The 27,878-nt window shown below is 43.4% G+C and overlaps 1 protein-coding gene and 1 pseudogene across 1 annotated transcript; one reads left to right on the top strand and one right to left on the bottom strand.

Annotated features, from left to right (window-relative positions):
- Positions 1-4,731: 4,731 nt before the first annotated feature.
- LOC146661601 (uncharacterized) lies at positions 4,732-13,605 on the bottom strand. Its single transcript, XM_085418083.1, has 2 exons — positions 12,880-13,605; positions 4,732-6,831 (listed from the first exon to the last, which is right to left on the bottom strand). Exon 2 carries the CDS (start codon positions 6,478-6,480, stop codon positions 5,068-5,070), a length of 1,413 nt encoding a protein of 470 aa, XP_085274209.1. The 5' UTR covers positions 6,481-6,831; positions 12,880-13,605; the 3' UTR covers positions 4,732-5,067.
- Positions 11,352-23,030, top strand: LOC146661600 (uncharacterized; annotated as a pseudogene).
- Positions 23,031-27,878: the final 4,848 nt, after the last annotated feature.

The following is a 27,878-nucleotide window of genomic DNA, read 5'->3' as shown; positions in this document are numbered from 1 at the left end:
GCCTCACAGGAAACACTGTCCGTGGTGTAATATGGATGGTAGAAGCCAACAACAGTTGCCCTGGTGAAATGTGGATGGTATTGGCCAGCACCAAAGGCCCTGGTGTAATGTGGATGGCATCAACGACTAGCACAGGCCCTGGTGTAATGTTGATGGCATCATCCAGCACCACAGGCCCTGGTGTGCTGATGATGGCCTTACAGGAAGCATTGTCCCTGATGTAAAGTGTATGGCCTCAGCGTAATGTGTAATGTGGATGGTATTGGCCAGCACCACAGGCCCGTTGATGCCATCCACATTAAACCAGGGCCTGTGGTGCAGGCCCAAACCATCCACATTTCACCAGGGCTTGTGTTGCTGGCTGATGCGATCCACAATACACAAGGGCCTGTGCTACTCGATGATGCCATCCACATTTCACCAGGGATTGTGTTGCCGGCTGATGCGTTCCGGAAAACACAAGGGCCTTTACTACTGGCTTCACCACAACAGGGCCTGTGCCACTGGCTGAGGCAGACTACCTTTCACCAGAGCGCATGTTGCCGGCTGAGGCCATCTACATTTCACCAGGGCCTGGCTGCTGTCTGAGGCCATTCACATTACACCAAGACCTGTGCTTCCTGTGAGGCCACCTTCACAACACCAGGGCCTGTACTGTTGGATGAGGCCATCCACATTACACCAGGTACAGTTCTTCCTGTGTGGCAATCATCACCAAACCAGGGCCTGTGGTGCTGGCCAATATAATCCACATTTCACCAGGGCCACTGTTTTTGGCAAAGGCATACACATTACACAAGGGACAGTGCTTCCTGTGAGGCCATCTTCACCACACCAGGTCCTCTGCTGCTCGTTGATGCCATCCAGATTACACCTGGGCCTGTGGTGCTGACCGATATCATGCACATTTCACCAGGGTGTGTGGTGCTGACCAATCCCATCCATATTTCACCAGCGACAGAGTTGTTAGATGAGGCCATCCACATTACAACAGGGCCTGTGCTACTGGCTGAGGCCAACTACATTTCATCAGGGCCTGTGGTCATTGCTGAGGACATTCACATTACACCAGGGCCTGTGGTGCTAGCCAATACCATCCACATTTCACCAGGGCCACTGTTGTTGGCTGAGGCCATACACATTACACCAGGGACAGTGCTTCCTGTGAGGCCATCTTCACCACACCAGTGACTGTGCTGTTGGCTGAAACCATCCACATTACATCAGGGCCATTGGTCCTTGCCGATGTCATCCACATTTCACCAGGGCCAGTGGTGTTGACTAAGGTCATCCACATTACACCAAGGTCTGTGGTGCTGGCCAATACCATCCACATTTCACCAGGGCCAGTGTTGGTAGATTAGGCCATCCACATTACAACAGGGCCTGTGCTACTGGCTGAGTCCATCCACATTATACCACGGCATGTGATCCCTGTGAGGCTATCGTCACCACACCAGGCCCTGTATTGCTGGCTTAGACCATCCACATTGCACAAGGGCTAGTGCTCCCTCTGAGGCCAACTTCACGACAGCAGGGCCTGCGCTGCTGTCTGAGGTCATCTACATTTCACCAGAGCCTGTGTTGCTGGCTGATGTGATCCTCATTACACAAGGGCCTGTGCTACTCGTTGATGCCATCCACATGAAACCAGGGCCTGTGGTGCTGGCCGAAACCATCCACATTTCACCAGGATGTGTGTTGCTGGCTGATGCGATCCACAATACACAAGGGCCTGTGCTACTGGCTGATGCCATCCCCATTACACCAGGGCCAGTGGTGTTGGCTGAGGACATTCACATTACGCCAGGGCCTGTGGTGTTGGCCAATACCATCCACATTTATAGAGGGCCAGTGTTGTTGACTGCGGAAATACACATTACACCAGGGACAGCGCTTCCTGTGAGGCCATCTTCACCTCAACAGGGCCTGTGCTACTGGCTGAGGTAGACTACATTTCACCAGAGCGCATGTTGCCGGCTGAGGCCATCTACATTTCACCAGGGCCTGGCTGCTGTCTGAGGCCATCCACATTACACCATGGCCTGTGCTTCCTGTGAGGCCATCTTCACCACACCAGGGCCTGTACTGTTGGATGAGGCCATCCACATTACACCAGGTACAGTTCTTCCTGTGTGGCAATCATCACCAAACCAGGGCCTGTGGTGCTGGATGAGGCCATCCACATTTCACCAGGGATTGTGTTGCTGACTGATGCGTTCCACAAAACACAAGGGCCTTTACTACTGGCTGAGGATATTCACATTACACCAGGGCCTGTGGTGCTGGCCAATACCATCCACATTTCACCATGGCCACTGTTGTTGGCTGAGGCCATACACATTACACAAGGGACAGTGCTTCCTGTGAGGCCATCGTCACCACACCAGGGCCTCTGCTGCTCGTTGATGCCATCCACATTACACCTGGGGCTGTGGTGCTGACCGATATCATGCACATTTCACCAGAGTGTGTGGTGCGTACCAATACCATCCATATTTCACCTGCGACAGAGTTGTTAGATGAGGCCATCCACATTACAACAGGGCCTGTGCCACTGGCTGAGGACATTTACATTTCCCCAGGGCCTGTGGTCATGGCTGTGGCCAATTACATTTCATCAGGGCCTGTGGTGCTGGCCAATGCCATCCACTTTACACCTGGGCCAGTGTTGGTAGATGAGGCCATCCACATTACAACAGGGCCTGTGGTGCTGGCCAATAGCATCCATATTACACCAGGGACAATGGTGTTGGCTGAGGACATTCACATTACACCAGGGCCTGCGGTGCTGGCCAATACCATCCACATTTCACCAGGGCCAGTGTTGTTGGATGAGGCCATTCACATTACACCAGGGCCTGTGGTGCTGGCCAATGCCATCCACTTTACACCAGGGCCAGTGGTGTTTGCTGAGGACATTCACATTACACCAGGGCCTGTGGTGCTGGCTAATACCATCCACATTTCACCAGGGCCAGTGTTGTTGGATGAGGCCATCCAAATTACACCAGGGACAGTGCTTCCTGTGAGGCTATCATCACCACACCAGGGCCTTTGGTGCTGGCTGATACCATCCATATTACACAAGGGCCAGTGCTGCTAGCCTTCCACATTGCCCAAGGGCCTGTATTGCTGGCCGAAACCATCCACATTTCACAAGGGCCAGTGGTGTTGCTGGCTGATGCCATCTACATTAAACCAGGGCCTGTGGTGCTGGCCAATACCACCGACATTTCACCAGGGCCAGTGTTGTTTGCTGAGGCCATCCACATTTCACCAGGGACAGTGCTTCCTGTGAGGCCATCTTCACCACATCAGGGCCTGTGCTGTTGGCTGAAACCATCCACATTACATCAGGGCCATTGGTCCTTGCTGATGTCATCCACATTTCACCAGGGCCAGTGGTGTTGGCTAAGGCCATCCACATTACACCAAGGTCTGTGGTGCTGGCCATTACCATCCACATTTCACCTGGGCCAGTGTTGGTAGATGAGGCCATCCACATTACAACAGGGCCTGTGCTACTGGCTGAGGCCATCCACATTATACCACGGCATGTGCTCCTTGTGAGGCTATCGTCAACACACCAGGGCCTGTATTGCTGGCTTAGGCCATCCACATTGCACCAGGGCTAGTGCTCCCTCTGAGGCCAACTTCACGACAGCAGGGCCTGCGCTACTGTCTGAGGTCATCTACATTTCACAAGAGCCTGTGTTGCTGGCTGATGTGATCCACATTGGAAGGGAGACTCGGCTTCGCACCCTTCATTCACCCGTAGCTAGCCAGGCCCCTGTAACTGGTGCAGCCGAAGATAGCGTAGACCCCGCTAGCTGTTCCCCGGCAGACCCCAAGCAGCTGGGGAAAGAGGGCGGCTGGGTGACGGTGAGGAGGAAGCATAGTCCTAAACAGAAGCCCCAGGTACACCACCAACCCGTTCATGTGTCTAACTGTTTTTCCCCACTCGGCGACACGCCCGCCGGGGGTCAAACTCTGGTAATTGGTGATTCTGTTCTCAGACATGTGAAGCTAGAGACACTGGCAACCATAGTCAATTGTCTTCCAGGGGCCAGAGCAGGCGACATTTAAGGAAATGCAAAACTGCTGGCTAAGGATAAACGTAAATTCAGTAAAATCATAATTCACGTTGGCAGTAATGACACCCGGTTACGCCAATCGGAGGTCACTAAAAGCAATATTGAATCTGTGTGCAACTTTGCCAAAACAATGTCAGATTCTGTAGTTTTCTCTGGTCCCCTCCCCAATCAGACCAGGATTGACATGTTTAGCCGCATGTTCTCCTTAAATTGCTGGCTGTCTGAGTGGTGTCCCAGAAACGATGTGGAATTCATAGATAATTGGCAAACCTTCTGGAGGAAACCTGATCTTGTTAGGAGAGACGGCATCCATCCCACTTTGGATAGAGCAGCTCTCATTTCTAGAAATATGGACAAATTTATTAAACCCCCTGTTAGGGAAAATGTTCTAAAACACTTCTTCAGTAAAGACTCAGAGAAGAGAAACACACAGAACTTCTTGCTAGCAAGGGCAGCCTCCACTCCAAGAGACTCCAGTGAGAGAACTGCCCCGGTCTTTATTTTATACTCCATTGAGCGTATGTGTGTGTATGTGTGTGTGTGGGGGGTCAGAGTGTGGCCCCATAAACAACTTCCCTTAACCTGCTGGTCTGGAAAGTCCAACAGTTCATCTATATGTAAAGAAGCACTTAAACTAAAACAGACATAGCTACGTTAATCCTACCGTAAAGCAATAAGACAAGGTACGAGCTCTCATGCTCCCAGGACGTGGGGGTGCATTCCTGGGGTGCACACATCCTGTCACTACACAATTAATTATATGCTTCTAAGTATACATGGTTAAACATTTCCTAATACAAATAACTACAAACAGCATCCTACCATAAGCAAACTTATATCACTAAAAGATTATACTGACTACTAAATACAATTTTCCATTGACATTCCCTCCTGTTGTCAGAAAAAACTTTTAAAGTGAGATATCAGTTTGTAACATCTTGTCGTACATTTTCTGTCACATCGTCATTAATCACACAAAGTCTTCATGTTCCAACAGGCCAAAGTTATCATCATCATTTGTCACAGCTGTATATGCAGCAACAGTAGAAAATATTATGCGGTTAATCATGAGTCTTAAGCATGGCAATATACACGTTACAAAGACACAAAATAAAAGTAAAAATATCCCAACTCCGATGAGTAGTCTTTTTAGCACCTGTAACCAGGAGCCAGTGTATAGCCAAGAGAACCAGTCACGTGTATCACTTACATAGTCCTGATTTTGAGCCTGCTGGATCTGTCTCAAAACATTCAGGGCGTCAGTCATGTTTGATGAATGCACGTCGTCTGGTATGTAAGTGCAGCATGTGGTATTAAAAAGGACGCAAAGTCCCCCTTTCTCTGCTAATATCATGTCCAGAGCGACTTGGTGTTGCATCGCTGTAATCCGTAATGCATCAATTTCCTGGTTCTGTTGTTCGTTGATCTTACATGAAGCGTTCAGGAAAAGTCCAAACCGGTAATCCAGAGTTTCAATTCTCAGCATATTTTTTCCAGCTCCCACCCAGGGGAACAATGAATGGAGTACTTTCTGTCCAGTAGTCCATAACTTGAATTCCTTGGGCACGTCGCCTCCCCATATCGGGTCATGTGCTTGAAGTTTAGGAATCACTAATCTTCTTTTCCGGCGTACTGTAGAAGTGGTGTTCACTGCAGTCATCCTGAAGGTGTGGTCTGACAGGAATATAGGAGCACATGTTCCTGTCCAGTCTGGGGGCAATATGAAATATGCCCGTTGTCCACATAGCCAGGCCATTCCTTGCACCCAGTATGTGCCGTTAGAGGGTCCATTCATGTTCACAGGTGCGCCCTCTCCGTGGCCTGCAGTTTGGACACAGTTTGTGGTGTCTCCAAGGGGTCTGTTACCTTTCTCTTGCTGGTAACACATGGAGTGGTTCTTTCCTGGCACTTGGTCCAGGAACACTGGGAAATGGATAGAGATATTCCGATTTGTCACATTGAAGTCGATCCAAAAGAGTTGATCACATGTTCCATTACTAAGTCCAACAGCGTGTGAGATTTTATCATCGATGATGATTCGACTGTGTTGGAATCCAATGCCAGCAAAGCTGGCTGCACACTTTGCTTGAGTGTTGTTCATATATTTGCCATATAATGTGGGGTGTGTCGACGTGCTGGGCATATGAGAACAGACATAACAGTCTGTATTTGTCAATTCTGCCTTTGTTCTGTCGTGGATATAACGGTACCAGGCATTATTCATCCACGGATGAATGTGATCTTGCGTCATGTCCCTTAGGTGAGAGTTGTCGTGTGTCCATCTCTTCTGCCTGCCTCCTGGTTCAGCTGCTGTTGAGGTCAGCTGAAGTCCTGTAAGAGTGAGCATCGTAGTCAAGGTAACCAGGAGGGTCCACCTCCCCATGGTTGCACACAGATCCGTCACACCTCACACTTGGTTGCCCTAGAGTTGATCAGTTGATCAGAGGCTGGAGGTTGAAGTGCGAGCTTACCCTACGGGGGCTCAATCAGCACTCCCCCCTCACCACTGAAGCAACCAAGCGTGAGATTTCTCTACTGTGCTGTCTTGGGGGTGTCGGGGTTCCCTGGGACCTCAACCTTTTTGCAGTGGCTCTGATGTATCCAGGAGGGTCTCTCCGCTATTTTGCAGGCAGTTGGAGTGGTCAGAAGCACTTGAAATGGCCCCTCCCACCGTGGCGAGCTCCAATTTTTCCTTCGGAGTACTTGAACAAGGATCCAATCACCTGGCTTCAACCTGCAAGAAATAGGTGAAAGAGAGTCTTGCGGCAGTTTATTATTCAACACAACTTCTCTGTTTGTCAACAATTGAGTCATCCATTCTGCCAGAGTGGTTTCACGAATCGATTTATCTAGTGGCTCGCTAGTAACTGGTAGCGGAAAAGGTCTCCCATGTATAATCTCAAATGGGGACAGCTTGTTGCTTCCTTGTGTTATTCTCATCCACATCTTGACCAGGCCCAGACATTCTGGCCATGGTCTGCCAGTTTCTTCCATTATTTTCCTGAGCCTTTGTTTTATAGTGCCATTCGTTCTCTCCACTAATCCTGCACTCTGTGGATGATAGGCACAGTGATGTTTCAAACTGAAACCTAACACTTCAGACGCTTTGCTGATCACATCATTTACAAAATGGGTTCCATTATCTGATCTTATCAGAGTAGGAATGCCATATGTTGGAATGAAATGATTGCAGAGACACTTTGCAACTGAGATTGCATCTGCTTTTTTCACTGGGTATATTTCCGGCCATTTTGAGAATACATCTATAATTACTAGAGCATTTTTTGAGCCCTGACACTCATTCAATTCAATAAAATCCATGTGAATTGTATGAAATGGATGAGGTGGTGTAGGAAAATGTCCTCTTTTTGGTCTTAAATTACCTTGGGTATTATGTTTTTGGCAAATCATACATGTTCTCACATACTCTTTTGCTGAAGTTTCAAAATTTATAGCATAAAATTGTTGGGTTATTATAAAGGTCATTCCTCCTGTCGAGATATGACTTAAACCATGACTCACTAGAGCGGCTGTCTTGTGTAACGATTTAGGAAGAATGGGTTTTCCTGCAATTTTCATTATACCATCAACATCTAGTACTGCGCCATACTTTAGCCATTGCTTTTGTTCCTTTGATGGTGCTGCTTTTTGTTCGTCCTGCAGTACAGATATCTGAATGCTATGATTTTCATGAGTGGCTAATAAAATTGTAGTTGTCATGGCTGCTGCTTTCGCAGCTTTATCAGCAAAATTGTTTCCCTTCGTAATTTCAGAGTCATCTTTCTGATGTGCTGCACATTTACAAATTGCTAAATGTCGCGGTAATTGGACTGTCTGTAACAGTCGCTTTAGCAAATCTGCGTGCTGAACTGGGTTTCCAGAGGAGGTAACCATTCCTCTGTTATCCCATATTTTTGCAAAGTGATGAACTGCTGCAAATACATACTGGCTGTCTGTGTGGATATTAATATCCTTACCTTCATGTATCTCACATGCTCTGATTACTGCAATTAGTTCTGCACTCTGAGCTGAATGCGTGTGTGGCAAAGCTCTTGCTTCTACTATAGTGTCTAATGTAGTTACTGCATATCCTACACAGTTACGCCCTAGTGCATTTTTTGATGCTGAACCATCAACAAAAATGTCAATGAAACTTTCTTGTGGTGTGCTATAAATGTCAGCACGTGGTTTAGTTTCCTCTTCTAATTTTTCCACGCAGCGATGTGTTTTTCCCTCTGTGGGTGTTGGCAACAATGTGCCAGGATTTAAAGGTCCACATCTCACTATGTTGATATGGGATTGTGAAAGCAATATGCCAACATAGGAGAGTTGTCTCACATGTGTTAAGAAAGGTAAATGTGCTTGTAGCAGTATAGAAGTTACTGCATGCGGTACTCTAATAGTCAGGGTGTGTCCCAAAACTATGTCGGCAGATTTTTGCACTACCTCTGCAGCTGCTGCACACACTTGTACACAGGTTGGCATTCCCGAGGCCACTGAATCGAGTTTGCTTGAATAAAAAGCTAGTGGCCTTTGTTTTTCTCCAAATGATTGTGTCAATACTGCTTTCATGTATCCCTGTGTTCCGTCTACGTTTAAGTAGAATGTTTTGTCATAATCTGGTAATGCAAGCACAACGTTTGTTTGGAGCATGACTTTTAATTTATTAAATGCTCCTTCTGCCTCTGGTGTCCACTGTATTTTATCTTTTAAAACGAGATTTTTTCCATAAATTAGGTTTTGCAGTGGTTGTACCTGTGCCGCATATTCTGGAATCCACGCCCTGCAGTAATTGCATAACCCGAGAAAACTCATCATCTGTTGCTTAGTTTGTGGCTGTGGTGCATTTTGTATAGCTTCTTTTCTTTTGTTTAGGAGTTTCCTTCCTTCACCTGAAAGGGTGTGGCCTAAGTATGTTACTTCAGGTCTCCATAATTGGAGTTTATTCAGAGACACTTTGTGGCCTTGCTCTGCCAGGTGACGCAGCACAGCCATAGTGTTCTGTTTACACCCTTCCTCTGTGTGGCCAGTCACTAAAATATCATCTACATAAAGTAGAAACTGTCCTTCTGCTGGCAGAGGGCAGGACATCATTGATTTCTTTAAAGCGTCAGCATAGAGAGTAGGGCTGTTTTGAAATCCCTGAGGTAACCTAGTATAGGTATATCTCTGTCCCTCAAATGTGAAGCCAAACAGATGTCGCGCATCTGGATGTAAAGGTACTGAGAAAAGGGCGTTTGATAAATCTATCACTGAAAACCATTGTTCCTTTGGAGTGACTTGATTTAGTATAGTGTGAGGATTTGCTACTACTGGTGGTATCATTTCAGTAATTTCATTTATTGCTCGCAGATCATGTACCAAACGATATTTTCCGGTGTTAGCTTTCTTAACTGGGAAGATTGGAGTATTGCAGGTAGCAGAATTAGTTTTTATTAGAATTCCTGCTTTTTCCATATCTTTTATTACTGGCTTAATCCCTTCTATTGCTTCCTTAGATAAGGGATACTGTGATTTAATGGGCCTGTGGGATGAAATGGTCTGTACTTTTACCGAATCTGCGTTTTTTATTAATCCCACATCAGTTGGACCATCCGACCACAGTGTAGAAGGTAAACTTTTAAGTGCTGGCTCTTCCTCTAACGAGAGAATTTCTCATTTTTGCGTACTGTCGTACAAATGAGTGTTGGGTGTAGTTTTTACCACCCAGCCTAGTGTGTATCTCATGCACCCTGTTCTTTTACCCTGTGCCCAACCCTCTTCTTCCGTGGGCGTATATTTATCATTTTCTACTTTTTGCAGGATGTTACCTAATTGGTTCCATTGTGTACTTGTCGTTTTTGCAACTGACACATGGGGTTTTGTGATCCTATTCAGGTTTTTTATTTGATCTCGTTGGATCACGGAACATACTGCATTTCTGCTTTTTGTAACATATAAGTGTTGCAAAGTCAAATATGGGCTTTTTAGGCTGTGCACCTGTTTATCATACAGAGGGTCTGGGCCTGGGGTTTGTTTATAGCGCAGGGTGTTGTGATACTCAGTTGGCTTCATTTTTTCGGCACTTGCGGGGAGATGTTTTTCAGCTGCTTCTTTGAGCTGCATAAGCGGTGGCAAATCTAATGACCAATAGTAGTTTGGCTCTCCCTTTCCTTCCCTCTGATAGGGGTCTCCCTCTACTAACATTATTTCTGCCGTCATACCTGTTTCTGTGGGGATGACTCCTATCCCTAATTTTGTCATCGCGTCTCTTCCTAGTAAGTTCACTGGGCAGGTTGGGTCTATTATACATGGCATGTTACAGGAGCGTTGACTGGGTTTATGCAAAAATGTCAGTGGCATTGTTAGTGGCTGGGTTTTTACATGCCCTGACGCTGTTTTCACCATTACTACTTCTCTAGAAAAGGTTGTGCGCGGGGGCTCTGCTTTAAGCACTGTTTTACAAGCTCCTGTGTCACACAACACTTGCAACTTTTTGCCATTTACATAGATCGTAAGCGTTGGCTTCCCGTCCAGTAAACTTACTAGCTGATGAACATTATATACTTCAGTTTCATCCTGTTCTAAATTATTTTCCACATTTGTTAAAACTTTTGCTTCTTTTTCATCTATGTGGCTCTCCCTGTCAGCTACCTGGCTGTTTGCAGCCACAGTGATTGCAGCTAGTCATTCTGTGTCAAGTGTTCTTTGTGTCTTACAGTCACGTGCAAAGTGTCCCCTTTTCCCACACTCCCAGCATGTAATGTTAAAATCACTGTTTGGTGTTTGTCTAAACCTTCCTCTACCTCTTGCTTCTCCTCTATGCATTCCTCTCCCTCTCCTTTGACCTCTGAAAACTCCCCTGTAGCCCCCACTCCCACTAAAAGCCGTAAAGACAGTGTCAGTGTCTAGGGCAAAGACTGAGGCCTTCTCTTTGTTTTTCACTACTGTTTGTGCATGATTAGCATATTGAAGCGCCTCATCTACTGTGCCTGTATCTTGTGTTACCCAGTATTTTTCTACGTGAGACCTAATGCTTGGCAGTAATCCTTTAATAAAAGCACGTTTAAATTGTTGCTGGTATGGTGATTGCGGGTCATCAGCATAATTTAGACCTGAGTTCTGTCTGAAAACTGGTCTCAGCCTGTCCATGTATTCATGTGGGTTTTCCGTGTTACTTTGTTTAACTTGGTCTATTTTACCATAGTTGGCCTTTGGCGCTAATTGTTGACGGGCCCTATCAAACACAGGTATTAATGCTGCTTGGAGATCAGCATGACCTGGGGGAAACGCTCTACCATCTGGTAGGGAGCCAGTAAAGTCTCCCCTAATTCTTCCCCAGGAGAGCCCTAGGCAGTCTTGAAATAATTGTATCACCTCGTGACCGTTTAAATGCCACTGGGTAATTACTTCACGCACGGCAACTTGCCATGGTTCGTATCCTTCCTGTATTAGTGGAATGCCTTTTATTACATTCTGCCTATCTTTATGTGTCCACAACAAGGATCGTGGGTCTGTCATCCCTGCCTCCTCCATGACTATCACCTAGGAGCGTGCCATATCTGGGGTTTGCCACTTCAACTAATGGACACGCTAATGTAGATGATGGTGGTGGTGGGTCTGGGTGTGAACCACGACTGTTGCACCCTTTTTCAGAGCCATGATCAGATCTTCCTGGATGAAAATCTATTTCATGCTCAGCTAACAGCGTTTGTGCGTCCCTGTATGCATTGTCAAGTTTAATTTTCCTATGTCTTAGCCACATGGGAGATCGTTCAAAATGAGGTTTTGATGTAATGCTGGCTGTTTCTCCTACAGTTGGTGCAGAAAATTTAACGGAGGGGTCTAAAAGAGAGTTATGTGGGTCTGTTAATGGAGGTCTTTGTTCAGTACATGCTTGTTTTGTAGTTTCATCATCAGGGGTTATTAAAGCTGCTGCTAGTTGTTTTTTCTTTTCCTCTTTTTTTATTTTATTTTCAGTTCTCCTTTCAGTTTCACTTTTCCATGCTTGGAAAAACCTATACTCTTCATTACGTTTTAATTTCTTTTTTGGGTCTTTCGTTAATGTAATCTCTTGTTTTAAGGCAGCTCCCAGCTGGGTAACAGCTGAGGGGCTGCATTTCCCTTTCCAGTTACAGCTTTTTGTTTTTCGTGGATTTCTCCACCTGTTTAGACTTATTTGTCCGGCGCCTGGACATTTCTTTTCTAGCCACTGCTCGTCAGCAGTGAGTTTAATGGGCTGATTCCCCATTTTCACAGAACTGCAAAGCTTTCTCTGGCACGCTCGACTCAGGAATGGTTTACTGATACGGCCTTCGACTTCACCCTAACGGTGAAGCGGTATCAGTTTTATGAGATGAAACTCAACCTTTTTCCTTTGTCACCAGTACATGGGCTCTTGCAGGATACACAAAAATGGAAGTAGTTCAGCAATTTATTGTGCTGTAAAATCAACTTACTTCCAGACACACACACATATGGACATTTGCGCGCTTTTACAATTTGTCACGAAGTAATTTCAGCTACTTCTAAAACTAGTCAAATTCGGCTCCTTCCGGCGAACCCAACCTAATTTGTCACGAGATAATTTCAGCTACCTCTAAAACTGGTCGAAACACAATTCTTTTTGGCGAACTTAAACCTAATTTGTCACGAGATAATTTCAGCTACCTCTAAAACTAGTCAAATTCGGCTCCTTCCGGCGAACCCAACCTAATTTATCACGTTACTTAAACGTATTTTTAATTTGTCACGTTACTTTAAATCTTTGCGGCCGTCTTATATACCAAATAGTGTTTCTCACCCCCGATGTCCCACTGACGGTTCGGATCACCAGACTGAATCCCAGCGCCGTGGACCTGGTCACTGGCCCAGACTCGAATTCACGCTCTGGGACTCTCTCCTCGTCTAAGAGGGCTGTGCACAGACTTCGGTGCCGGCTCCCCACGGCGTCAGGAATCAGTGCTGGATCCTGGAACAGAGTCACAGATAACAGTTCTGATATATTCTGCTCCGGCTACGAAGGACCAAGTAAATGTTAGGGAAAATGTTCTAAAACACTTCTTCAGTAAAGACTCAGAGAAGAGAAACACACAGAACTTCTTGCTAGCAAGGGCAGCCTCCACTCTAAGAGACTCCAGTGAGAGAACTGCCCCGGTCTTTATTTTATACTCCATTGAGCGTATGTGTGTGTATGTGTGTGTGTGGGGTCAGAGTGTGGCTCCATAAACAACTTCCCTTAACCTGCTGGTCTGGAAAGTCCAACAGTTCATCTATATGTAAAGAAGCACTTAAACTAAAACAGACATAGCTACGTTAATCCTACCGTAAAGCAATAAGACAAGGTACGAGCTCTCATGCTCCCAGGACGTGGGGGTGCATTCCTGGGGTGCACACATCCTGTCACTACACAATTAATTATATGCTTCTAAGTATACATGGTTAAACATTTCCTAATACAAATAACTACAAACAGCATCCTACCATAAGCAAACTTATATCACTAAAAGATTATACTGACTACTAAATACAATTTTCCATTGACACCCCCCAAAATATGACTATCCAGAGTTGGGACAGGAAGCAGAGTTGCAGTCTTAAACGCATCTCTGCAGCTTCTCTCCTCCTGCTACCCCCTCCCAACCCCCCCCCCCCCCCCCCCCCCCATCTCCTTACACAGAGTTTCTGTCTGATTTCTCAGATTTTTTATCTGATTTAGTGATTTAGTGCTCAGCTCAGATAAAATAATTATTGTGGGTGATTTTACATCCATGTAGATGCTAAAAATGACAACCTCAACATGGCATTTAATCTGTTATTAGACTCAATTGGCTTTTCATAAAAAGGAAAAGAACCCACCCACCACTTTAATAATCACACTCTAGATCTTGTTTTAACATATGGCATAGAAACTGAACATTTAACAGTGTTTCCTGAAAACCCTCTCCTGTCTGATCATTTCCTGATAACATTTACATTTAAAATAATTGATTACACAGCAGTGGAAAGTAGACTTTATCAAAGTAGATGTCTTTCTGAAAGTGCTGTAACTAAGTTTAAGAATATAATCCAACCACTGTTATCATCTTCAATGCCCTGTACCAACATAGAGCAGAGCAGCTATCTGAATACTACTCCAACAGAGATGGATTATCTTGTTAATAATTTCACCTCCTCACTACATACGACTCTGGATACTGTAGCTCCTGTGAAAACTAAGGTCTCAAATCAGAAGTACCTGACTCCGTGGTATAATTCTCAAACACATAGCCTAAAGCAGATGACTCGTAAGCTGGAGAGGAAATGGCGTGTCTCAAATTTAGAGGATCATCATTTAGCCTGGAGAAATAGTTTGCTGCTTTATAAGAAAGCCCTCCGCAAAGCCAGAACATCTTACTATTCATCACTGATTGAGGAAATAAGAATAACTCCCGGTTTCTCTTCAGCACTGTAGCCAGGCTGACAAAAAGTCAGAGCTCTTTTGAGCCAACCATCCCTTTAACGTTAACTAGTAATGACTTCATGAACTTCTTCACAAATAAAATTTTTATCATTAGAGAAACAATTACCAATAATCATCCCACAGATGTAATATCTACAGCTACTCTTAGTACCATTGATGTTATATTAGACTCTTTTTCTCCAATTGATCTTTCTGAGTTAACTTCAATAATTACTTCCTCCAAACCATCAACGTGTCTTTTAGACCCCATTCCTACAAAACTGCTCAAAGAAGTCCTGCCATTAATTAATTCTTCAATCTTAAATATGATCAACCTATCTCTAATAATCGGCTATGTACCACAGGCCTTCAAGCTGGCTGTAGTTAAACCTTTACTCAAAAAGCATCTCTAGACCCAGCAGTCTTAGCTAATTATAGGTCAATCTCCAACCGTCCTTTCATATCAAACATCCTTGAAAGAGTAGCTGTCAAACAGCTAACAGATCATCTGCAGAGGAATGACTTATTTGAAGAGTTTCAGTCAGGTTTCAGAGCTCATCACAGCACAGAAACAGCTTTAGTGAAGGTTACAAATGATCTTCTTATGGCCTCTGACAGTGGACTCATCTCTGTGCTTGTCCTGCTAGACCTTAGTGCAGCATTCGATACTGTCGACCATAATATCCTATTAGAGCGATTCGAACATGCTGTAGGTATTACAGGTACTGCACTGCAGTGGTTTGTATCATATCTATCTAATAGACTCCAATTTGTACATGTAAATGGAGAGTCCTCTTCACACACAGAGGTTAATTATGGAGTTCCACAGGTTCAGTGCTAGGACCAATTCTGTTTACACTATACATGCACCCCCTAGGCAGCATCATTAAAAGATATAGCATACAATTTCACTGCCATGCAGATGACACCCAGCTCTATCTGTCCATGAAGCCAGATAACACACACCAATTAGTTAAACTGCAGGAATGTCTTAAAGACATAAAGACCTGGATGGCCGCTAACTTTCTGCTTCTTAATTCAGATAAAACTGAGGTTATTGTACTCGGCCCTGAAAAGCCTAGAAATATGGTATCTAACCAGATTCTTACTCTGGATGGCATTACCTTGGCCTCCAGTAACGCTGTGAGGAACCTTGGAGTAATTTTTGACCAGGATATGTCCTTCAACGCGCGTATTAAACAAATATGTAAGACTGCGTTCTTCCATTTGCGCAACATCTCTAAAGTTAGAAATATCCTGTCTCAGAGTGACGCTGAAAAACTAGTTCATGCTTTTATTACTTCCAGGCTGGACGACTGTAATTCATTATTATCAGGATGTCCAAAAAACTCGCTGAAAAGCCTTCAGCTAATCCAAAATGCTGCAGCAAGAGTCCTGACAGGGACTAGAAAGAGAGCATATTTCTCCTGTTTTGACTTCCCTTCAAACCCAGAATTGAATTCAAAATCCTGCTCCTCACATACAAGGTCTTGAATAATCAGGCCCCATCTTATCTTAATGACCTTGTAGTACCATATCACCCCATTAGAGCACTTAGAGCACTGATCCTGAATCCTCCCGTAGTTATGCTGCGATAGACGTAGGCTGCCGGGGATTCCCACGATGCATTGAGTTTTTCCTTTCCAGTCACCTTTCTCACTCACTATGTATTAATACAGCGGTCCCCAACCCCCGGGCCTCGGTACCGGTCCATGAGTCGTTTGGTACCGGGCCACGAGAGTTGAGAGTTGAGGCTCAGGTGTGAAATGTATGGTTTTCAGGATTTTTATCGTTTTTTTAGCGTTATTTTGTTATCGTTTTTATCGTTAACTCGGTTTTCCTGGGTCTTTTCACGTGTGTTATGAATAAATCTTCTTTTTTACGGTACCGGTACTAGGCCAGTCCGTAAAAATATTGTCGGACTAAACCTGGGACATTTGTGGCCCCAGTGCATGTGCCCTATCTGCCTTGTTGGTGTCCTTGATTTTTAAAAGTAAAATGTCTTATTATGCTATAAATAAAGCCAGAGAGTGAAATCTGTGCTACACACAGTGGGACACTGCCATAGACTGGTGACCTGTACAGGGTGTACCTTGCTCAGTCTGTGACAGCTGCTCCAGCCCTTCATGACCCTGAATCAGATACACCATTAAAAAGGGGGTGGATGGATTGACAGGGGATCAGAGGTATGGTGGACTGTAACTAAATAATTAAATAGAAAAAAATCAACTGTAAAAATAAATCTGTTAGGGTGCCTGGGTTCGCTGACCCAAAATTTTGAGTTTTACATTATTATTGAACTTTGATTTTGCCATTATTTATCATTTCTAGTCTTTTGGTTTCTTAGAGTTCTGTCTTCTGGTTTCTGTCTCTGTGTTACATAGTTGTTCTGTCTCCCCCTGTCTGCTGTATCCCCTCGTCAAGTCCGCGTTGTCTGTGTTATGTTTCCTGTTTTACTTTGAAAGTCCATGTCTCATGTTAATGTATCTAGATTTGCTTCCCTTGTCTCGCTACCCTTATTTGTCCCAGCTGTGTTTCTCTGTTGTCTCCCATTCCCTGATGGCTCTCTCTGGGTATGTAAGCCCTGAGTTTTCTTTGGTCTTTGTCGCGATCTCCCTCATCCTATGCTGTGTGTTCTGTTTGGCTGCCTGTGTAAGTTTCTTTTGGTATTCTTGCTTTTGTTATATTTGTGTTTAGCGTTAAAGCTGTTTTAAGTTCACACTTTTACCTCCAAGTGTCTGCACATTGGGTCCACAGTTCCTGCCTGCACACAGCACATGACAAAATCATTGTGTAAAAACAAAACAAAATGCTGTCTTCTTTATTGACCATTTACCGTCAAACACATTTCAACTATAAGCTTTCATCAGTGCAAACCAAAGCCACATCCCCAGATATAGAACCATGGGAGGTTTAAACACTAATTAGTGTGAATGCTTGAAAAGTTAAATCAGAAGAGCAGGCTGTCTTTACACTGTCACCACGTCCATATAATAAACTCCACAGGCATGAAAAATGAGAATTCAGTAGACATGACATATGTGAGTGAAGTTGCCCCCCCAACCTTCTTCAAATCCAACAAAAGTGGTATCAAACGTTTGTGCTGGTTTGTGCTGCAAAAATTGTCGTTTGTGCTATCATTTTAAAGATATTAATCAAAATTTCTAGAGGTCATCAGAGGTCAACCAGCCCCCTCACATTAATTAAATCAAACAAAATGGGTGTCAATCAACTGTGCTAAGTTTGTGCTGGTTTGTTCTGCAAAAATTGTCGTTTGTGCTGCTATCATTTTAAAGATATTCAAGAAAATTTTTAGAGGTCATCAGAGGTCAACCAGCCCCCCCACATTAATGGAATCAAACAAAACTGGTGTCAATCAACTGTGCTGTGTTTGTGCTGGTTTGTGCTGCTAAAATTGTCATTTGTGCTGCCTCTGTTTTAAAGATATTAATGAAAATGCAAACGTCAAAAGGTCAACCAGCCCCCCCACATCACCCAAATCAAACAAAAGTTGATGTCACAGGTTTGTGCTGCAAAAAATTTTGTTTGTGGTGCTATTATTTTAAAGATATTAATAAAATTCCATCCATCCATTTGCTTATCCTTTTAAGGGTCGCAGGGGGTGCTGGAATCTATCCCAGCTGTCATAGGGCAAGAGGCAGGGTACATCCTGGACAGGTTGCCAGTCTGTCACAGGGCCAACACACAGGGACAGACAACCATTCGCACTCACATTCACACCTATGGGCAATTCGGATTAACCAATTAACCTCTCACCACAAGCTGCATGTCTTTGGAGAGAGCCCGGAGAGAACCCACGCAAACATGGCGAGAGAACCTGCAAACTCCACACAGAAAGACCCTGGCGTGATGGTGGAATTGAACTCAGGACCTTCTTGCTGTGCGGCAACAGTGCTAACCACCGTGCTGCCGTAATAATAACATTAAATAACATTTATGAAGAAATTAAAAGGGGCATGCCAGTAGGTGCGTATCAGTTTATAATTGGATAAGGTGTTTTGAGCCATTAAGCATGTGAGTGAAGTTGGCCCCCCCACCTTCTTCAAATCCAACAAAAGTGGTATCAAACGTTTGTGCTGGTTTGTGCTGCCTCTGTTTTAAAGATATTAATGAAAATGTAAAGGTCAAAAGGTCAACCAGCCCCCCCCCACATTAATGGAATCAAACAAAACTGGTGTCAATCAACTGTGCTACGTTTGTGCTGGTTTGTGCTGCAAAAATTTACGTTTGTGCTGCTATCATTTTAAAGAAATCCATACAAATTTCTGGAGGTCATCAGAGGTCAACCAGCCCCCCCACATTAATGGAATCAAACAAAACTGGTGTCAATCAACTGTGCTACGTTTGTGCTGGTTTGTGCTGCCTCTGTTTTAAAGATATTAATGAAAATGTAAAGGTCAAAAGGTCAACCAGCCCCCCCACATTAATGGAATCAAACAAAACTGGTGTCAATCAACTGTGTTACGTTTGTGCTGGTTTGTGCTGCCTCTGTTTTAAAGATATTAATGAAAATGTAAAGGTCAAAAGGTCAACCAGCCCCCCCACATTAATGGAATCAAACAAAACTGGTGTCAATCAACTGTGTTACGTTTGTGCTGGTTTGTGCTGCCTCTGTTTTAAAGATATTAATGAAAATGTAAAGGTCAAAAGGTCAACCAGCCCCCCCCCCCACATTAATGGGATCGAACAAAATTGATGTCAAACGTTTGTGCTGGTTTGTGCTGCTAAAATTGTTGTTTGTGCCGCTATCATTTTAAAGATATTCAAGAAAATTTGTAGAGGTCATCAGAGGTCAACCAGCCCCCCCACATTAATGGAATCAAACAAAACTGGTGTCAATCAACTGTGCTACGTTTGTGCTGGTTTGTGCTGCCTCTGTTTTAAAGATATTAATGAAAATGTAAAGGTCAAAAGGTCAACCAGCCCCCCCACATTAATGGAATCAAACAAAACTGGTGTCAATCAACTGTGTTACGTTTGTGCTGCAAAAATTTACGTTTGTGCTGCTATCATTTTAAAGAAATCCATACAAATTTCTGGAGGTCATCAGAGGTCAACCAGCCCCCCCACATTAATGGAATCAAACAAAACTGGTGTCAATCAACTGTGCTACGTTTGTGCTGGTTTGTGCTGCCTCTGTTTTAAAGATATTAATGAAAATGTAAAGGTCAAAAGGTCAACCAGCCCCCCCACAGTAATGGAATCGAATAAAAGCCTTCAGTTTTCAGGCCCCTCTTCTGTGGAACCAGCTTCCAGTTTGGATTCAGGAGACGGACACTATCTCTACTTTCAAGATTAGGCTTCAAACTTTCCTTTTTGCTAAAGCATATAGTTAGGGTTGGACCAGGTGACCCTGAATCCTGTCTTCGTTATGCTTCAATAGATGTAGGCTGCCGGGGGATTCCCATGATGCATTGAGTTTTTCCTTTCCAGTCACCTTTCTCACTCACTATGTGTTAACAGACCTCTCTGCATTGAATTATATCTGTTATTAACCTCTGGCTCTCTTCCACAGCATGTCTTTTATCCTGTCTTCCTTCTCTCACCCCAACCGGTCGCAGCAGATGGCCGCCCCTCCCTGAGCCTGGTTCTGCTGGAGGTTTCTTCCTGTTAAAAGGGAGTTTTTCCTTCCCACTGTCGCCAAAGTGCTTGCTCATAGGGGGTCATATGATTGTTGGGTTTTTCTCTGTATCTATGAAGCGCCTTGAGGCGACTTATGTTGTGATTTGGCGCTATATAAATAAAATTGAATTGAATTGAATGTTTCATTAGAGTGGATGTGGCACACTTAATCAAAATGATTTGCCAGTGGGACTGTTTGAGGGAAAAAAGCCTCATCGGGTGAGGGATTTCTACGTGCGATCAATGGCACAACTTGTCAAGTCCCAATCCTTGGAAGAAGCAGAGGTCCTAATACGCAGCATTGCTATTGTGGCATTAAGTGAGACAGAAGGCTGTGACAGTTTTGGAAACCTCATTATGTCAGAAGTGTCCAAATCAAATCTGAAAAGAAAAATTGCAGATGAGACTATGTCTGTTTCTGATGACAAGGAAGAAGAAGACATTAGATTGGATCCATGCACAGAAATAAACACCGACTTAAGGCAGTGGGTGGCAGATATTTGTGAGGGGAGCAGGTGCCATGCTGAAGATCATGGTGATCGAGACAATATGCACTATCTACCTGAGCTCGTCCCACACCTAATTAGATTGGGAGGATACCTACCACTCTGGACTGGAGAAATGGTTCCCCTATTTCAGAGCAAAAAACTCACTGCAACTTTAGCTAATGTTGAAGCAGAGTTCAAGAACATTAAACATGGTCTGTTCAAGCATGAAAATCTCCCTATAAGGATAGATAAATTCATTGCACGTCATCTTGGTTTTATTGAAGGGAACATGCGGATCTCTTCTGCAAAACAAATACGAAAAGAAGCAGAGGTTGCCAGACAGGATGGTACAGTGAAGCGTCAGTATCCACACAAAGCCTTTGTGGAGCAGGAAGTGGATGATAACCCCTCTCAGGAGCCCAAAATTGACACAGACATAGACATACAGGAAGGGCACGAAGTACTGCAGTGCGTTTCACGTTGATATCAGGCGCCTCCTAAAAAGGGAAAAGAAAAGTTCATTTAAGGCAAAGTTTTCAGGTGTCATTCTTTGGGGAGAATACATGTTTATGAAACTGCATGACATCAGACTCTACCAAATTTTGGAGACTTTTCTTTTAAGATACAACCTTTCTGTCTCTTGTGACAGAGAGTCTGTTTCTTAATCATTTGACAAAAACCCTACACAGTATTTTAAAATAGTGTTCTCCAGATCAGAGCTGTAATCTATATAGAACATGGGGTTCAAAGCAAGGAAAAATTATGTGTTTATCAGTGAAACCTTTAATTTGTGTTAATTTTATCATTATCAATATATGAAATCTTCACCTTAAGGGACTTAATGAATGGTTTCTTCTAAAAATTAGAAATGATTGAGTCATTTCACATCATATGAAAATATTAATTTTTAATACAAATTTGGCCCTACAAAAATGGAAACTCAGTAACAAAGATAATGGAGATTCTCTAAACACGAGCAAATATCACAGTAAAATTGTTGATTGTGATTTACACATTGGATGTATCCTCAGTGATTTGGTACAATTATACAACATTTTATAAGAACTGAACAACTGATGAAACTAATTATAGGCCAATCTCCAACCTTCCTTTCATATCAAAAATCCTTGAAAGAGGATTTTTGTTAGCTGTTTGATCTGTTTGATCTGTTAGTCAAACAGCTAACAGATCATCTGCAGAGGAATGGTTTATTTGAAGAGTTTCAGTCAGGTTTCAGAGCTCATCACGGCACAGAAACAGCTTTAGTGAAAGTTACAAATGATCTTCTTATGGCCTCTGACAGTGGACTCATCTCTGTGCTTGTCCTGCTAGACCTTAGTGCAGCATTCGATACTGTCGACCATAATATCCTATTAGAGCGATTAGAACATGCTGTAGGTATTACAGGTACTGCACTGCAGTGGTTTGTATCATATCTATCTAATAGACTCCAGTTTGTTCATGTAAATGGAGAGTCCTCTTCACACACTGAGGTTAATTATGGAGTTCCACAGGGTTCAGTGCTAGGACCAATTCTGTTTACATTATACATGCTTCCCTTAGGCAGCATCATTAGAAGACATAGCATACATTTTCACTGCTATGCAGATGACACCCAGCTCTATCTGTCCATGAAGCCAGATAACACACACCAATTAGTTAAACTGCAGGAATGTCTTAAAGACATAAAGACCTGGATGGCCGCTAACTTTCTGCTTCTTAATTCAGATAAAACTGCATGGCATTACCTTGGCCTCCAGTAACGCGGTGAGGAACCTTGGAGTCATTTTTGACCAGGACATGTCCTTCAACGCACGTATTAAACAAATATGTAAGACTGCGTTCTTCCATTTGCGCAATATCTCTAAAATTAGAAATATCCTGTCTCAGAGTGACGCTGAAAAACTAGTTCACGCATTTATTACTTCCAGGCTGGACTACTGTAATTCATTATTATCAGGATGTCCAAAAAACTCCCTGAAAAGCCTTCAGCTAATCCAAAATGCTGCAGCAAGAGTACTGACAGGGACTAGAAAGAGAGAGCATATTTCTCCTGTTTTGGCTTCCCTTCATTGGCTTCCTGTTAAATCCAGAATTGAATTCAAAATCCTGCTCCTCACATACAAGGTCTTAAATAATCAGGCCCCATCTTATCTTAATGACCTTGTAGTACCATATCACCCCATTAGAGCACTTCGCTCTCGCTCTGCAGGCCTACTTGTTGTTCCTAGAGTATTTAAAAGTAGAATGGGAGGGAGAGCCTTCAGTTTTCAGGCCCCTCTTCTGTGGAACCAGCTTCCAGTTTGGATTCAGGAGACGGACACTATCTCTACTTTCAAGATTAGGCTTAAAACTTTCCTTTTTGCTAAAGCATATAGTTAGGGCTGGACCAGGTGACCCTGAATCCTCCCTTAGTTATGCTGCAATAGACATAGGCTGCCGGGGGATTCCCATGATGCATTGAGTTTTTGCTTTCCAGTCACCTTTCTCGCTCACTATGTATTAACAGACCTCTCTGCATTGAATAATATCTGTTGTTAACCTCTGTCTCTCTTCCACAGCATGTCTTTTATCCTGTCTTCCTTCTCTCACCCCAACCGGTCGCAGCAGATGGCCGCCCCTCCCTGAGCCTGGTTCTGCCGGAGGTTTCTTCCTGTTAAAAGGGAGTTTTTCCTTCCCACTGTTGCCAAAGTGCTTGCTCATAGGGGGTCATGTGATTGTTGGGTTTTTCTCTGTATCTATGAAGCGCCTTGAGGCGACTTATGTTGTGATTTGGCGCTATATAAATAAAGTTGAATTGAATTGAATTGAATGAAACAACTTACTTATGTGACAACATATGAAGTGTTATAACTTACCACAAAAGGTGAACTGTGCCACTGACCCTTGGTAGATCTGCACATGATAAAAAAAAAAGCATTATAAATACTAACACAGCTATTAATAATTAAACTAGTGGGGTACATTTAAGATGTTAATGTCACAAAATAAAATAGACTGGTAGAAAGAAGTACAAGGAAATGGTAATGGGGGGAGCCATGAAAATATATCTTTTCAACATGATTCAGTGTGACAAAGCAAGGGCATGATTTTTTTTAAAAAACAAAAAATAAACAGGTTGTCACGGTCCTGGGTCAGTGACCCAGTGTTTTGAGTTTCTTGTGCCTCTGAGTTTTTTGTATTATGTTCTTAGTTCTCTTTGTTGTCCCAGCGTATTCTTTAGTGTAGTGTCTTAGTTTGGTTTTCTTGTATTCTGTTTAGTTCTGAGTATTTGGTAGCTGCCCTCTGTGTTTCTTAGTTGCTCTGTCTCCCCTAGTCTAGTTTGCATCTGTGCTAATTCCTGTTTTACTTTGAAGGTCTGTGTCTCATGTGAGTGTATCCTACTTTGCTCCCTTGTCTCGTCAGTTCTGATTTCTCCCAGCTGTGCTCTCCTTCTGTGTCTCATTCCCCTCGTTACTTCCCATTGTATTTAAACCCTGTGTTTCTCTGAGTCAGTGCTGCGTCGTCCCTTAAGCTGTGTGTTTCTTCGTGTGCCTCTCTGCAAGGTGTGAGTTTATATTTTCCCAGTTTAATTTTGTATGCTCGTTTTCTGTGACTAGCAATTAAAGCTGTGATTTTGAGTTCATCCCCCGAGTCTGAGTCCTGCATTTTGGGTATCTATAGACTAGTGATGGCCAAATGAAGCTTTCCGAAGCACTGAAGCTTGTATTGAAAAACGGTTCATTACTCGAAGCTTTTCAACACAGTCCTCTCCGGTGACATCTGGTGGTGAAAATTTTGAAGAGCAGCTTGAATCTGCAAAATAAAACAGACTGCTCAATTATCACTGCTCACTCAAGAGTGGAGTTCTCTCTGATATTGGGCCACCGTTCCGTTGCTTTGAACATGTAATTGGTTTTGTTTTCTCGATTGGGGGGCTGAAAAAAATGTAATGCGTATTTGCGTAATACATTTTGATCAATAAACTTTCCCTATTTAAACATGCACTATGGTGGCCTTTCTTTGCTCATAACTCCTTGATGTTGGTAAATACAATAAGTGAGCAATATATATAATATACATATGATAATGCACAGCACATTATGGAGTATGCCCCTGCTGTGAAGTCCTGCCTCCATCTACTTGTCGTTTAATCACTGGACAGCTGGACAGGTTCATACAAAATATTAGATTAGGCCAATTGTCCTATACATATTTTTGACCTAGGGGTGGGATTGATTGTGAACTGGAAAGGGAAAATGCTTAGGAAGCTGAGTAGGGCTGCATCGTCACTGATTTGTAGAATCATTTTGATTCGATACAGGATCCGATTCAATTTGATTGGAATCTGGAAAGTTTTGCCTCAGTCAGAAATATTACAAGTCTGATCATTTAACAGTATATATCCATAATTTCGTATCTATTAAAAGAAAGCTGACACATGTGAGACTTAATTAGAGATGTAAACAGAGAGTTATGAAACCTGCAGCTGCAGAAGCCAGCGGGGAAAAAAAGAGGCAAACACAGCGCGGACCCGCCGACACATCAAAATCTGACTCTGACGCGTCGGGTCCGCGCTCTGTGTTCACGTTTGTATGCAGAATCCGTAAACCTGCTCCCAGTTACTGTTTTAGCTGCATGGTGTTTGACGACATGTTGTGAGGTTTAACCTGAGATGCTGGCGTTTCAGGCATAATAACGTTAATTTACAAATCGACACGGGATTTTAATGAATCAATATCACTTTATTCAATTTAGCATGGATTGTAATCAGAAAGGCGATAATCAAAACCCACCCCTAATCAAGAACTTGCAAAGTAAAAACATGATCAATGTAAGGTAGCCCTTTTGTTATTTACAGTTAACAAGAGGATTAGTGTTACTGTGCGCTGGCTGAGTCTGTTTCTTTTCTTAGAAATAGTTTCTCCTGCCCTGAAGAAAATCCACTTGCATGGAACAGAAGAGGCTGTGGAGTGCAGGAACTACACTGCAAGTTGGTAGATATGCAGGTATTCCTGGGTCCTGCAGACTATCACCTAAAAACAATAAACAAAATGATTTTCTAAACTGTGTAGCAATGTCATGTACGTATAGTGTCAAATACATTTTTGTAGTCTTCATCAGCTTTAATTCACATGGAAGTGTTCCTAAAGTCATATGCTGTAATGATATTTACATTATGAAAACATGATTTTGGACATTTCAAGTTTTTCACTTCGGCAGATAAAATGAATTGAGCAAAATCAACTCAAAATATTCCCACACGCCAGAACGTCCTCTCTTCCTCGCTGGCTCCATATCTGTCAGTGGAATGATCACCTCGTCGCTATCTGTCACCATCAACACACTCCACGAATCCCGTGGATGATTCACTTCCTTATATCTGTTTGAATCAGGTACCGAAGCAGTTACGTGCGTAATGAAGCTTCGGACGTCACTGGTCACGTGACTTTTGCCAAACGAAGCAAGCCTCGACACAGTGCTTCTGAACCAGTGTGTTGTTTTTTTCGACACACGCTCCGGAGCGTCAGCTTCAAGCGGGCCATCACTACTATAGACTTTATCAAAGTAGATGTCTTTCTGAAAGTGCTGTAACTAAGTTTAAGAATATAATCCACCCACTGTTATCATCTTCAATGCCCTGTACCAACATAGAGCAGAGCAGCTATCTGATTGCTACCCCCAATTTCACCTCCTCACTACATACGACTCTGGATACTGTAGCTCCTGTGAAAACTAAGGTCTCTAATCAGAAGTACCTGACTCTGTGGTATAATTCTCAAACACGTAGCCTAAAGCAGATGACTCGTAAGCTGGAGAGGAAATGGCGTGTCACAAATTTAGAGGATCATCATTTAGCCTGGAGAAATAGTTTGCTGCTTTATAAGAAAGCCCTCCGCAAAGCCAGAACATCTTACTATTCGTCACTGATTGAGGAAATAAGAATAACTCCCGGTTTCTCTTCAGCACTGTAGCCAGGCTGACAAAAAGTCAGAGCTCTTTTGAGCCAACCATCCCTTTAACGTTAACTAGTAATGACTTCATGAACTTCTTCACAAATAAAATTTTTATCATTAGAGAAAAAATTACCAATAATCATCCCACAGATGTAATATCTACAGCTACTCTTGTACCATTGATGTTATATTAGACTCTTTTTCTCCAATTGATCTTTCTGAGTTAACTTCAATAATTACTTCCTCCAAACCATCAACGTGTCTTTTAGACCCTGTTAGGTATTTTAGTACCATGGGAGCATTTACTGGATATTGTTTTATAGTGACATTATACAGGAAAACTCTGTCATTCAATAAGGCCCCTTTGTTTTAGTTATTTTTCTCTTTGACCCAAGAATTGATGTGTGAGAATCACAGGCTGGTACAAGGTTGAAATACCACAGAGATCACTCCCTCAGCTACATTAGTTTCTAAATCTCTTAGGAGACGCCTGTTGAAGGCCAGATGGTTTGTTTCAGAATTCACTAATGAAAGAACTCTTTATTTCGTGCCTTGAAAATATGTCGCTGAGATAATCACCATTGTAGCTGAACTGATAAACTATACAAAGGGTGCTTCTTCACCCAAGGGCAGGAAGACGCTCCCTTATCTTGGTCTGTACTGGTTTAAACTGATAATCTGCTTACCCTCTATATAAACTGTTGTACTTGTGAATAAAGTTGAGTCAATTTGGGAAGACAACCTGAAGCAGTCTCTGTTTTCTTGTTCTCCCAAGCTGCTCCCGAGCTCGTACTAACACGCTGAATGGCATGCTTGAATATTACTTGAGAATATATTTGACTGTGTTACAGACTAAGGGACATTCTCTGCTGATAGGTGAAGGTACATTCTCTGCTGATAGACGTCCACGCCTCGGAGGAAGCCGATCTGAATAATCAAGATGGCACCAGTATGTTCGGCTCGCCGTCACTCCACTTGTTTTCTGGTTTTCTGTTTGCTGTTCATTGCCTTAACTGTGGAAATTAACTCACTCCGGACTTATGACCGAAAAACTCTTTTTATCATCCGAGACTCGGCAGTGACAGCACCTTTGTCCTTTGTTTTTGATGGGCAAACAAGCAGTGCGCCTCCACCGCTCGATGGCATTCCGCCTTACCTACGTCGCACCTGGTTCCTCCCTCCCAAGCTACACCGGAGAAAACGCTGGAGAAGACGAGGGAAGCGAAGTGGTCTCCTGGCTCGTACAAAGGCATTCCTGTCACTTTCTTGCCTGGCTGATCCTCTCCTTGTACAA

This window comes from Rhamphochromis longiceps, linkage group LG9, assembly GCF_057381845.1.
Source record: "Rhamphochromis longiceps isolate RC_006_pf linkage group LG9, R_longiceps_female_GT1.1, whole genome shotgun sequence".
Classification (NCBI taxonomy): domain Eukaryota; kingdom Metazoa; phylum Chordata; class Actinopteri; order Cichliformes; family Cichlidae; genus Rhamphochromis; species Rhamphochromis longiceps.
The sequence above is the reverse complement of the archived record's forward strand: the minus strand, read 5'-3'. Positions and strand labels throughout refer to the sequence as shown.